The following is a 16439-nucleotide window of genomic DNA, read 5'->3' as shown; positions in this document are numbered from 1 at the left end:
TCTTATTTTAAGGGGACCTACAGTATTATACCCGTTTTTATATGATGTAAATTAAGTCTCTAATGTACCTAGAGAGTGTGTGAAGCTTCAGTTCAAAATACCACACAAATAATGTTTTATAACTGTTTGAAACTGCCCCTTTTATGCTTTAATCCTAATTGTGCCATTTTGGTGACTGTCGCTTTAAATTCAAATGAGACTGTGCTCGTTTCCAAAGAGGGCAGAGCTACAAAGACCTATATCTATAAGCATATTGGCAGTTTTTTTTGCATAATAGGTCCTCTTTAAACATAAGCTCATTTCATTTTTGATCACTATTTTTGCAGTTTTATTTATTGTCACTAGAGGCGCAGAAATGACACACTTCAGCTCTAAGTGCATTGGCTTTTTGTGGCAATCCTAGAGAAGCCTGTTGCTAGGACACGGTCCTCCTAAAAATAAAAGAGGACACTGAGGTGCAGAATGAAAGCTGCCCGCTGCAGTCATCAGTCTTTCAGCTGTCACAGGCCACACGCTTGGCCTGATTGATTTGCCTTTCTCTCTCGAACACTTCGATGGTGATCAAAGCAAAGTAACCTTTTCACATCCCTTGCAGTGAGATGCAACTGAAACCCAATTATGATTTTATTCTGAATGGGCTAAAATGTGATACAGACATGATATTTTCCCTCCTAGCACTTTAGATCACATACATTAATCTGATTCTCAGCAGTGCTATTGTAGTATCACTGACATGCTGCTACCATAGTTTTCATTAATATTTTGAAATATACCAAATGTAATTCTAGTGTCTCCAGTCTGGTTGAGGGGACTTTCTAGACTAGCCATAAAATATATGATAAACAGCCCTAATAACAGGAACACTGGCTTTTCTCACAGCAAGATTGATGGTGAAAAGCCAAACTCAATAATTGTACAAATATTACTGCAATGGTGTCACATATTGCAGCCTTAAGAGTTAAGAAAGAATTTAGACATTAAATATGCAATTTATTAAGACAGAAGAGCTGCCTTATCTCAGCGTTATTTTCTGGAATCTACCACTGGCTCTGATGCATGTCTCGATAGTGGTTAAAGATGAGTTTTCATTTGTATAAAGCATATCAGCATATCAATAATATTTTATGCAGATTTACGCCACTAAATGTAAAATTTTTAATTCTTTCTAAATAGTTATTTAGAAGTCATTAAATGAAATTATATTCATACCGCAATATATATATATATATAAATCTAAATTTGGCAATTTACTTTTTTCCACTATCTTGCAGCCCAAATATAATTCTTGGCAAACTGTCACTCTATGCACAGGGTTTTCCTAACATCACCCATACACAAATCAAACATCTGAAATCAAAACTTTTAACAAAGTTACCACCAGAACCATGTGTAGTGGGGTTGTGTGATGTGTGTGTCGAATAGCGTTTTTTTGACAGATATTGCGATTGAGATTTCAATTGCAATTTAATTTTGTAGTCAAGCTTCAGCTCAATTATATCCAAGCCTTTGAAACCAAAATATACCCATATTACCGACATGCTGTTTTTCTTTGATATTAGTTTGTCTATTAATGCTTCTGAAGCGGCAGATGCCATCCTCCCACTTGTCTGCACTTTCCTGTTTGTTTCCTTTTTTTAATTGTGGGTATTCCGCATAGTTCGAAAATGTCGAAAGTGTGCTCACTCAATTGGCTAGTAAAACTATCACACACAGATGGCAGTCACACATTTGCTCTGGGCGGAGGAAATTAAATAATATATTCATATTTCATATCGCAGCCTATTAACTAATCGCAACTATTCAAATTGCGATTATAATTCGATTCCGATTAATCGCACAGCCCTAATATGTAGCATGGCAAACTTTACATTAATCCATTAATCCTTATAACCAAACATCTGACCTTGGCTATGGCATTGCAATAACATGACGAGCAGTTATCCGATGATTAAATCGCTCTTGAGCACTAAGTGCTCCTTCCAAACAGTGCATTAGATGCTCAATTATTTATCTGTGCTGCTAATGCACATGGTGCTCTCATGCTCCTGTCAACTGAGCAGGTAAGGGTAACCATTACATAACACCAAGCCAGTGACGCTACAGAAAATCTGGATAAGATAGACAACTTTAATAAAGGCTTCCAACATCATATCACAGTTTAACGACGTTTGAATTAGCTTTTTTCTTTGGTTTACAAAAGCAAAAATACATCTTAGAAATGGACTGGGAATGGAGCAGAATGGACATCAGCTTGCACTAATCATCAGTTATAGATCAGATGACATTACTATTGAATTTAGATGGATTCTGCAGCAATCTTCATGACAGGACTGGCCTTTCAGACAAAGAAATTTCATGAAATTACATCTCACTAAACAGCTCAATAATTCTTGTTTGCGATATAGGATAATATATACATTTTCAACAACTGCAAAAAGTTGACAAGACTAAAGATGAAACCATTTAAGTAACAATTGTTGACCCAACATTTATAGGGATGTTCCGATCAAGTTTTTTTTTCCCTCGAGTCATTTGATTTTGAGTCTCTGCCGATACCAAAACCGATCCGATACTTCTATAATACATAAAAAAAAGAATAAAGAAGAGCGAAAAAAAGCACATCCAAGATGTTCCTTATTTTTATTTAATTCCCCTTATTTTAATATTGAGTTAACAAACAGAGCACTACTGTGGGGTAGCTTGAACAAGTAATAAATAACATCAATTCTTCACTTTTGGATTTTAGTGCAACAGTAAATATAAAAAAATCTAATATAAAAACAAATAGCACCTCAACTTAAAATATCCGCCAAGCAATCCCAAGTTTACTTATCTCATAGTTTGCCATGGCAATAGTCGTCATCAACTTTACCTCCAGACGGCAGACATACTCGCGCTCTCCGCTTCAAGCTGCTTCCGTGTTCTACTTTGAGGGCATTTAACAAATAGTGTTTCTGCAACAAAGTGATGTCATGACAAACCTGTTGCTGTTTCTGTGTCAAGAAAGAGGTCTAACTCTGTGCCACTGCATAACTTTAGAAGTGTAAAAAAAAGAGAGAATACATATATGAGTCCTGATCATTAGGTAACATCCGATTCAGAGTCTGAAACTGCGTGATAAGGCCCGATTTGCGATCATGTGATTGGATCTGGACATCCCTAATTTATATATACAGACTTATTTATTACTGAGGTCTTTTTCAGGGTAGTAATGCACGATACACAATAAAACTTGAAAACTTACTGGTTTATACCAATCTTGTGCCAAAGTCAGAAATATATATAAATATAAACATAATAAATATAAAGAACTTTCAATTAGTTCAACATCAGCAATTGGATTCAATTTAATTGAATTGCTTCCAAAGATTTTTAAAAATGTTTTCGATGTTGTTTATTTAATAAAACAGCATTTCTCTGGCCTACCTTTAGTAACACACAATTCTTGGATGGCCTTCGTTTATTATGTAATCCACAAAATAGCATGTGGCAAACGCGAGGATTTGTTTTCCTCCAGCACATAAGAGAAAATGCTGAGTAACAGGGTAAACCGCAGTCTCTAAAACACTTTCACACTAGGATTCTTATCCCCAGGAGACCTGCTAAATTAATCTGCATCTTCTTGTGAGAGACTCAGCCTTCAGAGACTCCACTGCTCCACATTACTCAATGAAGAAAAATGATCAAGCGCTTTCCAATTCGAGCGAGCGCCGTGCCAATTTAGGATCCAAAGAAACATATGACTCACTGAACAGCCTGACTGAGCTTGAGACTATACTTTTGAGCGTGTAAATGATTGTTTCCGCAACTACATGTAAATAAAAGTCAAATTTGCCCATAAATCAGCTCACTGAATCAAATCAATTACTGGTCTCCACTGGGCCACCCAAGGGAATAATGTTCTCTCCTTGAGTAATTAGCAAAGAGCACTGAGGCTTCCTTTTCCTGTAGGACACAAATACATTGCCTCTTCTCCCATAAAAACTGTATTGTTCAGAAATCACCTCATCAGGACTCAGACATTCAGAAATTACAAATTGAATTCAACTCAAGAATACCCCTGTTAGCTACTGTTACTGTAAATAAAAAAAGAGAGAGAGATTAGTTGGCTTTACTTTAAATAGTGAGTAAACACCATGCTTTTGAAGCTATTTAAAATTAACTTTTACTTAAACTAAACCTGCTGCCTTAAAATTATGTAAAAGTATTTTAAAAATTAATTCAATTTAACAGATCCAGGTTAGTTAGGCCGGTGACAATATCTATTTTTTTGTTGTACAATATATTCCACCAAAATATATTGCACTAATAACTCATTATGTGATGCCAAAATGAAAACATAATATCATCACAATTCAAGTACACTCTTCAACAGAACACATAATATTATATTCATAAAAATATTTCATTTAATAATAGTAATTTTAACAATTTAATAATTAGGCATTGGAATTAGAATGAGAAAATGCATATCCCAAATAAATAACAACAAATATTAACAAAAAAAAGCTCTAGGTAAAAAGTAACAGGGGCTGCGATATCTGCTACCAGATCTATTTTCAGTTGTCAGACACCTACAAGAAAATATACTAAAGTAATTTTAGTAAATACTATAGATCTTTTTTTAAACATACTGAAACCTCCAATAGAGATAGAGATGTTGCATAGTCAGCTGAAATGTTGGTTTTAATGTATCGGTGATATATATTGCATTACCAAAAATTATTGAAGTCAGGATTTTTGCAGCCGATACGGAGTACTGATTACTTGACATGGTGATCGGCCGATAAAGAGTAGTGATTCTAAAGCTTCAAGCTTTATAAAGCACATTTTCCTCCAAGTATGATTCTTAAGTGGAGATTTCACCTTACCTATGAGAATAAATTAGGGATGTAGCATACTGTATAACCCCTAAACACATCTCCTATAACTATTTAGGTGTGAACATGTCATGATCAGAAGCAGCTTTACAGAAAATAATAAATATAACGGCTCAAGTAGCTCAAAACATTGATTGGTGATTGGTGAGTACCGATTGTGTCATTTAATGTGATTATCGGCCGATATCACTTTATCACTTTACTCACTTTTTTAAGAAAGTATCATCGCTTTTTACAGTGATTTGCAATATATCTGACCAATGCAGTTAAGAATGGAAGAGCAATACTGGTCATGTACCAGCAAGTTAAAACTGTGTTGACAAATTTTTATTTAGTCATTTTTGATAGTTCATTTGGTAGAGGTCAGATCTTGCATCCTGCTTAATTCATCCAGAATTGCAGTAGCTAGGGGTGTGACGAGATGACATATGATGAGATCTCACAAGATTAAATCGAGACGAGGTGAATTTGTCGTCCAGGTAAAAAAAGGTCTCGTGAGTTGTGATGTTACACAAAGAACCAAATTTAAACAAAAGTTTTAAGTTATTTTGTAAAAAAAAAAAAAAAAAAAAACAGACAATCGAGCGCCATAATCGCATCGATTTTTAGAAAACTAAACGTCAGGCGTTATGCATAACCAAGACGGCCCTTGTAATGCGCAAATGTACTTAAATTACCACTTCAATGATTTATAAGGATATGCCTTAAACTCAATCAAACAATCCAAGTGCACCAGGTAGTGCACATTGGCTGACAAATGAATCTGTTGGCCCACACAACAAAACACACTGGTGTCAGTTGCATTAATGAGCCTCTGTAAGCAAAAGTCAGGTATTGTGGCATTGTTTGGTAAGAATACAGTCATACACTTGACTTGTTCATTCAGCTCCTGAAACCAACACCTCTCGTAGTCAAATGGTTAAGCAGAGCATAAAATGTTAACACGACGCTTCTTGATTCACTGGCACTATCAGCGATCTATCCTTGTTCCCTGATCTCAGAATACGCCAGGGAAATACTGATATAGAAATTGTGACCAATACCAATAATTAAATTGATGTCATGGCAGGTAATTGATAAATAGACAATACTGTTATTATTGTGATTAAAATGTAATTAATAATTAAAATATTAATTTATTATGGGTAATATGAAATGCAGCTGAACTGAATTGACCACTCAATGCACTAGGGATTAACTGATACTGATTTGTTACTGATACCATACCAACAGTGATTTTGACAGTTATTTTGATATATAAATGCTGTTTATGAAATAAAAGTAATAGTATTAAATATTACATTTGAATTAAACATTGAGTGATGCACAGAGATGTACAGACCTCACAGCTCACAGATCTCTCGTTTAAACTCATATCTTCTATGCTTTGCAATAAAACATTTGTGGATTTACATTAGATAAGTCATAACCAAAGCCAAAACTGGAACCAATCTAACTAAAAACTTAATATCCAAAAATTAATACTCGCAAATTAATTTGTTGGAGAAAAATATAAAATAAAATTTTAATAAAGAGAAAAAAAAAAAAATCAAGAGAAGCATAAAAAAATCTTAAATTTTTATTTTTTTTGCAATAACACGTATGGATGTAAGTTTATTATCTTTCTATATTCATTTTCAAAAAGGGTCGTATTCATTTATGCTAAGTACTATATGCACTAACATATTTATATATAATTAAATATTATATATTTGCATTATTATTTTGATGTTATATGATAAAATCAATAAATGCTATATATAAAACTAATTCACTATTCCATTAGATAAAATCAATAAAATATTTTGTTATTTTCATTTTAATAAAAATTTCATTTAAATCACAATAAATGAAACAATATTTCGTTTCAGCATCAATATCGCAATATGCGCATCTGAAATAGTCACATCGCAGGATCTACAATGTTGAGTCTGAATCATAGTTGACCACGAGCTACAGACCACTTGATTTGTAGAGTCACCACAATCGGGCCTGGGCATGCTTACGTCATCACTGCTGCGCTGTTCAGTGAGAAGCGCTTTTGCTCAGCAGCACAGTGGAGATTTCTCTAGTTATATCGTTTCAGTCGTTTGATATGCAGTGACATCCAGTCAGATAATTCGCCAAACAGTCCTCAGACATGCGGAGATGCCCAGTCAGATATTTCGCCGAACAGATCCGCCACTTTTGACGCTCATAAACAATTATAAAGCCCTCGTGCTGCAGGAATGAGGAGGTCTGCTGACAGCGCGCAGCTGTCCAGCAGTGAGGAGTTTGCGTCTTTAATAAACTACGGCAGTTTGCGTTCACTGAACAGTAAGAATGATTAATAAATCCATATGAAACAGTCCCTTTAAGTCACGTCTCGCTTTTAGTTTCGGGCTTTGGCGCGTTTTGCACTCACACTACAAGCGAACCGCGCTCAGGCCCACCTCTTCCAATCGGGCCAGGGCCGGCCAAGTGAACCGTGCCTGAGCCCGATTCAGCGCACTCACACTTCTCAAACGACGGGAAACGGGTCTGGGCACGGTTCGGGTAGCATAGTGTGAGTAGGCCCAAAGTCGAAAGCTGTGTAGATATTAATTATTTTAACAAATGTAAGTCAAAAACTTACTTTTATTTTTAAAAGGAGTATTACTTTCCCAAATGTAAGATAATATAATGGAATTGACTAGAAAAAAGGCTCTTAATATAATTAAATTTTTATCTTACTATAATTCATTGTTTAATCATTTAATAAGTGTTTAACTAAAAGTGGGACGGTTTCAAAATGTGGATATTCTTAAGCCAAAGATGACAACAACATTCTGCTGAACAGTTTGAAGGCTTTAACCTTACAACCTGACCATGGATTGCTGTGAAACAGCCTGTTCTTCAGGCGAATATTAAAAGCACTGAAGCTGGTGACCTGCTCTGACCTCACAGCATCACTGATGAAATGCGCTGTCATTTGATGAATGCGACTGTAATGTGTACAAAACACACCAGAATGAACAAGAAGCAATCCTGTCGCAGAGGGAACAAGGAAACCCGTCTGATCCAAATCAGCCACAAATTGCACCAGAAACAAAATGCATTAGAGACATTCTCTCTTTTAGGCCCAAGTGTAACAGGAGTCCAGTGTCTGGGAAAGAGAGAGCAATGCTAGCCGAGCACTGCTCACATTACAGTCTGTTCTCACTTCAGAGATATTCTCCATCAACAGGACACTTCAGAGGAGTTAACTTTCCCAAGAAAGCCACATCGAAAGTGTCTGTATGTAAAGAAAAAAAAACTAGCATTTTCTTCCCACTACAACTAGCATTTAATGTTAAAGTTATCATTTTTTTCTCATATCATGTATTTTACATTATTTTGTAAAATATATTATTTTACCCCCTTATTGGAATATGCACCTGACATAACAGCTTAAAGTCATTTTATAATTATTCAGTACAATTATTTTATTCTATATATCGGTTTTAATTAGGAAAAAAAGATCAGCCAATAAATATCACCAATAAAATGTGACAAATAGTCTGATTAATAACTAATAAATAAATTAGTCTAATTTTACGGTAACCCTATAATCCAAAAATGCCCAAACAGGGTGCTCAGACCAAAGTTGGCCCATTCCAACCTTTGATTTGGCCCACCATTCCATTTGAGAGGAGAGAAAAAATGATGGGTTGGTGGTCTGGGTGAATATAACTTTGTCAAATACCGTCATTTCTATTGTAATATAACCTTTTGTTTGTTTTGTAATTTCTTTAGTTTTGTAAATTCATCAGATTTTAAAAAACTGAAAATACTGTCACTCGACGAATATCAGGCAATGCACAAGACATCGGCAAGGAAATCAAGGCAAAGACAGATGCAGCTTAGTGTATTCAGCATTGAACTGCATTGTATTATTTGGACTGTTTATGATTTTGCTGTAATAACTTGATAATGCAACTTTTTTTTAAATATACTGCCTTCGTTAATATAATTAAAGCAATGTTTTCTAGTTATTTCTAAATATCATGAAATAATTTAGAGGATTACTAGGCCCACACAGAATCTGTGTGAGCAGAAATCTGCAGGTTTCCACAGATTTTAGCCCATCAATAAGTTTGTTTATTTACTTGCGTAAATGTGTATACATCCGCAGATTTTTTATGAAACCTTCGGCCTATAGCCGTCAGTTAAGCTTTGTTTTTGGCTGTTCATAAGAAAAAGTTTGGCCATCCCTGATCTAACCACTGCATAGTCAGTCAAATGCCAGTTACTCTTCTTCAATGAAATGTGGGAGTGAGTGTCAATGATGTGAAATTAACCAAATTATATCAAATTGAATTCCTTCTAAAAGTCTCATTTAACATCTATCAAGAGAAAAATGAACATCCTATGTGAATATCCTCCAAAATAAGTGTCTGTGCTTGACTTTTGATTTATTTGGCTTCTCAATTAAAATACAGATGCATACAATATTCTACAGGCGTACATTAATTTACAAACCTGATCTAGAAGATTTGACCATATTATGTGTTGCTGCCCCTGATGATAGGTATTTTCCAGTCACATTATCAAATGACTAATTAATCTGAAATCACATCATATGATATATAATATGATATGATACATTATATCTAACAGTGTAGCACATATAACACACAAGGAGTCTTATGAAAAATGCTTCTATATTTCCTTTGAGAAAATGATATATCACTGACCACGACACTTGATTTCACTGAAGTCATGCTAGTTTGTCATGTCTTTCAGAGAACACATCAAAAGCCATGCAATTACCCAAGCTGCCATTCTCTGTGGTACATGAAGTGCCATAGCTGTGTCTAGTGAGCTGCCTATCTAGATAGCCTTTTTTTGCTCATCGCAAAATCCTGCCTATATGGACAGCTCACTGGGATATAAAAAGCAACCCATATACAGTATATGCACGCCTCTTTGCTATGCATGCATGATAACTGGGTGTAAATATAAATGATAACAACATAAAACAGATTTAAAAGGCTTCCTTGGGTAGCACAACGTCATGACGTTTCCAAAAAAAAGTGCCTGACACTAACTAGTGTTTTTTCTACCGTGTTTTATGATATTAACGCCTACATTAATCTACAATGTATACGAATTAAATTCGCCATGTCCACACTGGCAAATCCTCGAGCTCTTTATCATCCATTTCATCACGCAAATGGCACATTTAATGAGCACACCATCAACAGTATCCGACGGAAATGTGCGACTGCTCACGCAGACGTCATGAATTTCGGAAGGAAACATTAAAAATGCAACGTTTTCTTTGTCCTTACCAAATTGTTTGGTGCACAGGGCTTGTAGAAAGGACCTGGGTGCCAACGAAAGCTGTGATGAGGGTTTTGTGCCCTCATCATTCATCTCACAAACACAGACATAAGAGAAATGTACCTGGTCTAACGGAAGGTTGGTCATCTCGCTTATTGGCTGTAGTAAGTTGGATCCGGTGCAGGCTGATATCGACTCAGTAGCCATTTTTTCGCTATTGTATGAGTGTTCTGTGCTGTTCTCTATGACAGTGGCAGAGCCCAGTTCGCCCTGATTCAATCCCACACATCCACATCCACCTCTGGAGGGACTGTTGCTGCTTGCTGCTGTCCACTGCTGGTAAAAAACGGCAGTACAACACCCTACAGTCCGCCAAGACCGATTTGCAAATCCTACTACTGTGAAGGCTTGGCTCATGAATATTAATCAGGTACCGTGACGTTCGGAGAGCTGATTGGGTGAAAAGCAGACGTTGGTGAGTTTGTGCCAGACTTCACTGTAGCGATGAGAAATTCGATCCGTTTTAAAGGGATAGTTCCCCCAAAGACTTCACCCTTTTCAAACTTTCATGAGTTTAGTTATTTTGTTGAACAAAAATGTAATCATTTACTTTCAGAGTATCTGTTTTCCCTACTATGGAAGGCAGTGGTTTCAGGTTTTTAACTTTCTTCAGCAGACTAAAGAAATATATAAAGGTTTAAAATTAAAACAAGTTGAGGGTGAGTGAGTACATATTGAGTAAATTTTCGTTTTGGATGAACTATCCCTTTAATGGATATCTTCAAATTATTGGTTTTAATTATGTTTTGAAATAATTACCAAAGTCTCTTTAAGGCAAGTAATTTCACTAGGTGGCCATCTTTGAAATCCCTGTTGGACAGTATGCTAGGGCATTTGGTTTGAATAGAGAAACATCAAATTTGCCAAAATTGCTTGCCAACCTTAGGATTAAATTTCATATCTGGAATCACCAATAAAATTAAACAACAACTGTCTCTTTAGTTTCATTTCTAAACTTTTAAATCACAAAATAAAATCTGCAGAAACTTGCGTCTGATCCTGAAGCCCCTCACCTAGAGAATCGTCAGTCTATATTGATCAATGATTGGCTCCTGTACTAGAAGGCGGGGCTTCATACCCTATATCCGCTTGTTAAGTGATGACGTATTTAATACTGTTTCCGGGTCCAAGCCGCCATTCATTTAAGAGGAGAAATCATTCGTTTATGGTCACATTTTATTCCTATCACACATTTATTTGATATAAAATCATAGTGTACACAACAATCTCTAGGCTTGCTGCATAACAAATACCAAAAATTTGACAATTAAAAAAAAAATGAATCACTTTCTGACATCGAATATTAGGCATGGACATATATACTGCGATCGTGATTTTCGAAAGCATTAAATCGCTTTGTAAAAGTTTATTATTACCCTTTCATGAGTCTCTCCATTCAGTTGAATAGAGCCCTTGGACCCGGAAGTCGCTTCGCGTGACGTCACACTTAACAAGCGGATTTACTGTTACACTTTTTTTTGTGTGTGTGTTTTAGCAATACAAACATATTGGTCATAACAATGGATGACATCAAGTACAAAAATAAATAAATAAATAAAAAACTGAATACAGAGGCAAACTATCAAATTAAACAATATTTACAAAGTCTTTATAAAATTTCACAGTTTTAACACTTTTTTTGCTGTAAACATTTGTTTAAGTCACAAAGAAAATTCTGCAGTTTAGGTAATGATGAAGAAAATTTACATTTGTGAATATAATATTTACCCAATAAAATAAATAAATTACCTATAAATTTTGACTGTTACACTTTTCCCTATCCAAAACTATACGAGTGACACGTCTTGTTGTGTATGCTATTATCTTTGATGCTGCATAGTGGAATTAATTTTTGTAATGTCTTTTCAGGGAAGTTTGTTAACAAAATTTATTTATAATCGGTAATTAATTATACCGTATACCAATTGCATATTTAAAATTATGTACTATATAGCCTATCCTCAGTTTTTAAAACCTAGTCATGCTTATGGTTTGGCTTTTATAGTGCGTTTTTGTATTTTTTTATTTTTTTTTATGAAACCGAAATACAGCTCATATTAAAGTATACTTGAGTTTATGTTATTGTGTCAGTCAATACTGTGACTTATTTTCAGAATGAATAAAGAAACTTTAAACTTTAAAGCTTTAAGCTGGGCTACTATGTCCAGTAATCATTAAATAATTATTAAACACCTCAGAAAAGCTCTCAAAAAATAAAATGGAGAGTTTTGAGAGGTGTTCAGCCTGCTGATCTGCTGAAGAGAATGACAGTATAGTTCTGTTTCTGCTTTCTCTTAGTTTTACTTCGTGTTATTGTGGGAAAATGAGTCAACACAGCAGTAAACATTTGAATTGGATCAAAACAAAGTTTTTCAAACTTGTCCTAAGACAAGAATGGAAGTTAGATCTACATCTAGAACAACTTGATGAAAGGTTTCGATCCACTTTAAATGTTGAGCACTCCACAGTGAATCTCATATTATCTGAAAGCACTATTTAAAAGCTCACATGTTAATACAATACATCATTTATCAGGGGGTCAATTTATGCTTAATTCTTAGATTCCACTAAAAGTTTGAATTGTCAGATGTTCAGAATTTCTCTAAATCTGTTCAGAGTCACATGATTTAGTCTTTTTCTTTAACAGCGTAAAGCATGATAAAAATGATTTCATTTGGCAATGACAGAAAGAGATTTAGTTAGAGAAGCACTTTTTAAACATGTCCAGCATTATATGATTATGTCAACCTGATAGATGAGCCTCAAAGACTTAAAAAAAAATCTTTAGCAGCAGAAGATGGAGCTATATCCGTGGCATTAAACATGAATGTAACGTAATATCAGTGAATTATAAACTGCTTTCCAAATGTGCTTTGATAAATTTTCAATGATTTGCTTTCTCAAGCCGTCATTTGTGAGTGTAATTCCACAAGTTTTGCTCATGCTTTTGTCTATTTCTTCAACAGAATAAAGCATGTGTAAACCAGTTTCCTCTTCAGAATGAGCAGAACAGTGAGTAACAATGGAGATTTCACACTGATCAAGTATATACAGTAGATGAGCCTCAAAGACTTAACAAAAAATCTTTGGCAGCAGACGATGGAGCTATATCTGTGGCATTAAACATGAATGTAACTCAATATCAGTGAATTATAAACTGCCCTCCAAGAATGCTTTGATCAATTTTCAATGATTTGCTTCCTCAAGTCGTCATTCATGAGTGTAAATTTCGTTCATCAGTTTTAACAATATGTGACATGACTTGTATAGACTTGTATACTGTGCTTAGTGACAATTCTGGTGTCAGATCTGGTTTTATTGACATGTGTCAGTTAAGAGTGATGTGTGCCAATGATGTTTGTGATGTGTCAGTGCAGTGGCCTGTATTACTGACAGTCACTAGCACCCATCAGAGCTTATTTAGATTGTAAACACTCTCAGTAACACACGCCAATGAAAACAGGATGTGCAACCGGAAGTATCACAGTGGCATGTGCCAGTGGCTTCTGTGTGTAACATGTCATGACACTTAAAGGTATAGTTCACCCAGAAATTAAATTTATTCTGTTGAAAAAAATTCCGTCACTGAATGTACTACTATCTGCATCCACTGTTTAAAAACGTACATGGTAAAACAATACACCATTTATCTCAGAAGGAAATCAAATTCTGCCTAAATATAGATTCCATATATGTTTTCATTTTAAATTTAATTGACAAGTCTTCAGATTTTCCCGCTTTCTGTTTTGAATTGAATTGAATTCAATTTTGTATTGAATGAATTAGGTTACACTGAATGTGTTTTCCAGAATTGTTCACTCCCTAAAATCAAACACTTACAGTATCAATGTTGGAAAACAACACTTTTAAAAAAAAAAAAATTGATAAATGTGTGACTTAACTACTTTTTAAGGGAGGTAATGTGAAAGTATTTGCATTTTTTGTAAAGTAAGATACACTTAAATATGAAATATATTACTGTTTTACCCAATATTGTTGCTTATGAATATGCAAAAAATATTCTATTTAAATTAGTTATATTTGAAAATGACTAAAGCACTCATTAAGCTAGTCCTGCATTACATGATTATGTCTGTTTCCTTAACAGAACGACATTTGTCATCTCCAGAACCCTCCTCTCCTGCAGCCTATGACAAGCCCATTACAGTCCTACAGCCGCGGGACACGGTTGAACAACAATGGAGATTTTGCAAGGCACTGATGAAGAACCTGATTCCTTTGAAATATTGAGAAAATTAAATTTAAAAAAAACTTTTTTGGAAACCTGTGTGGAACCTTATTTGTGACATTAAACATGAATGTAACTTAATATCAGTGATTTCTAAACTGCTCTTCAAATGTGCTTTGATCAATTTTCAATGATTTGCTTCCTCAAGTCGTCATTCATGAGTGTGATTTAACAGGTTTTACTTAAGCTTTGCAAATTTTCATTCAGGCAGGCGGTACCAAAGCCTGAGGAGCAAATCAGTGTGGTATCATGATAGTTTTAATCCTGTCATTGTAAAATAATTATTAAATGATATATATAATTATATTATATTATATAATTATTTAATAATTTTAAATACTATTGAATTTTTTTAAATTGCTATTAGTAATAAATGTACACTGTAAAACCCAACAGTCAACTTTATCACATGAAATGAGTGTAGTTAACTCAAAATTGACTGAAAATTAATTCTACTCTCGGGAAAAGAGTTTTCCTCATAACTAAGTTAACCTCATTACTCTAACTTAAATGAAGTAAGTTCACAGTACTCATTAGTTGTAATGGTCAAATCAGACTAGTTGTTTTTAACTCAAATGGTTTGCAGCAATCGGTTTCCTCAAAGGGTTCGAGTTGTTTTAACTTACTGGGTTTTACAGTTGGTTTGAGGCTCTTCATTTGTTGGGTTTTACTGTGCTCAAATTGCTTTGTTTACTCAAATAGATTAAGTTCACAGTACTCATAAGGATTAGTTTTTAGACTTAAACGGTTTGCTGCAATCGGTTTCCTCAAATGGTTTGAGTTACCTTAACGTTTTGGGTTTTACAGTGTATAAACAACTAGCACAAATTGTCAATATTATAACTATTATAACACTATTTTATAATAGTTATTTAAGTATTTTTTTTCTTATCTATTTTAAAGTATTTATTCTTTTGTGGTTTTAAAAAAATATTTGTATTAACTATATGTTTTATATATTTATAAAATTACAAAGTTTGTTTCTTAATGTTATTTAGAGTGTTTGATGTTTTTATGTTCCTTTTGAGTCTAGTCTAATTTCATTCTGCATTACAATTTATTGTGATTTTTGAATGACAAAAACAAAGCAAACTGAAGCTGAAACTGAATAAGTGACATGGTTGCGCCTATGATGTGCGAAGATGTGACCCAGGTCTTCTGGAAGGCAAAAAGGTGAAAAGCTCCAGGTCTAGATTGTGTAACACCAGCCTGCCTAAAATCCTGTGCAAACCAGCCAGCTCCTATCTTCACCCTATCTTCAACAGACCACTGGAGCTGTGTGAAGTGCTCTCTTGCTTTAAACGCTCCACCATCATCCCCTTTCCAAAGAGACTTAAAATTACATTACTTAATGACTACATACCTGTGGCTCTAACATCTGTGATCATGAAGTAATAAAAAAACTGGTGCTGGCCCACCTGAAGGACATCACTGGACCCTCACTAGATTCTCTTCAGTTTGCCTAGAGAGCAAACAGGTCTGTGGATGATGCAGTCAGCAAAGGGCTGCATTTTGTTCTTCAACATCTAGAGTGAGGATCTTGCTTGTGGACTTGCTTGTGAACAACCCAAACTTCGTCTTGCCCAAATTGACTCAGCTCCCCACTGGTACAACACTCCCTTCTATCCATGAACTGTACTTATCCAGAGCAAAAGGGCTAGCAAAATCACTCTGGACCTCTCACGTCCAGCACAGTAAGGGCTCTATTTTGACGGTCCATGCGTAAAGCGCAAAACGCAGGGCGCAAACTCTTTCAGGGCGTGTCAGGACGCGTTTTTGCTAATTTAAGGACGGGAAATCTGCCTTGCGATTCGGCGCATGGTCTAAAAGGGTTAAGTTTATTTTCTTAATGAGTTATAGGTGTGTTTTAAGAATAAACCAATTAGAGTCTCATCTCCCTTTCCCTTTAAGAGTCAGCTGCGTCGCGCCAAGAGCGCATTCGCTATTTACAGGACGCAAAGTAAGTC

At 35.0% G+C, this 16439-nt stretch overlaps 1 protein-coding gene and 1 long non-coding RNA gene across 2 annotated transcripts in view; one reads left to right on the top strand and one right to left on the bottom strand.

The window, feature by feature from the left end:
* mboat2b (membrane bound O-acyltransferase domain containing 2b) overlaps positions 1 to 10457 on the bottom strand; it is a 49801-nt gene extending 39344 nt beyond the window's left edge. The window contains 1 exon segment of the mRNA NM_001278602.1: positions 10287 to 10457. Within this exon segment, the coding sequence (NP_001265531.1) occupies positions 10287 to 10370 (84 nt within the window). The 5' untranslated portion in view covers positions 10371 to 10457.
* Positions 10415 to 14504, top strand: LOC137488660 (uncharacterized). Its single transcript, XR_012395826.1, has 3 exons — positions 10415 to 10638; positions 13190 to 13235; positions 14332 to 14504. It is a non-coding gene; the product is annotated as an uncharacterized lncRNA (long non-coding RNA).
* The last annotated feature ends 1935 nt before the right edge of the window (positions 14505 to 16439 follow it).

This window comes from Danio rerio, chromosome 20 (genome assembly GCF_049306965.1).
Source record: "Danio rerio strain Tuebingen ecotype United States chromosome 20, GRCz12tu, whole genome shotgun sequence".
NCBI classification, from domain to species: domain Eukaryota; kingdom Metazoa; phylum Chordata; class Actinopteri; order Cypriniformes; family Danionidae; genus Danio; species Danio rerio.
Note: the sequence above shows the minus strand (reverse complement) of the source record. Positions and strands in the feature narration are given on the sequence as shown.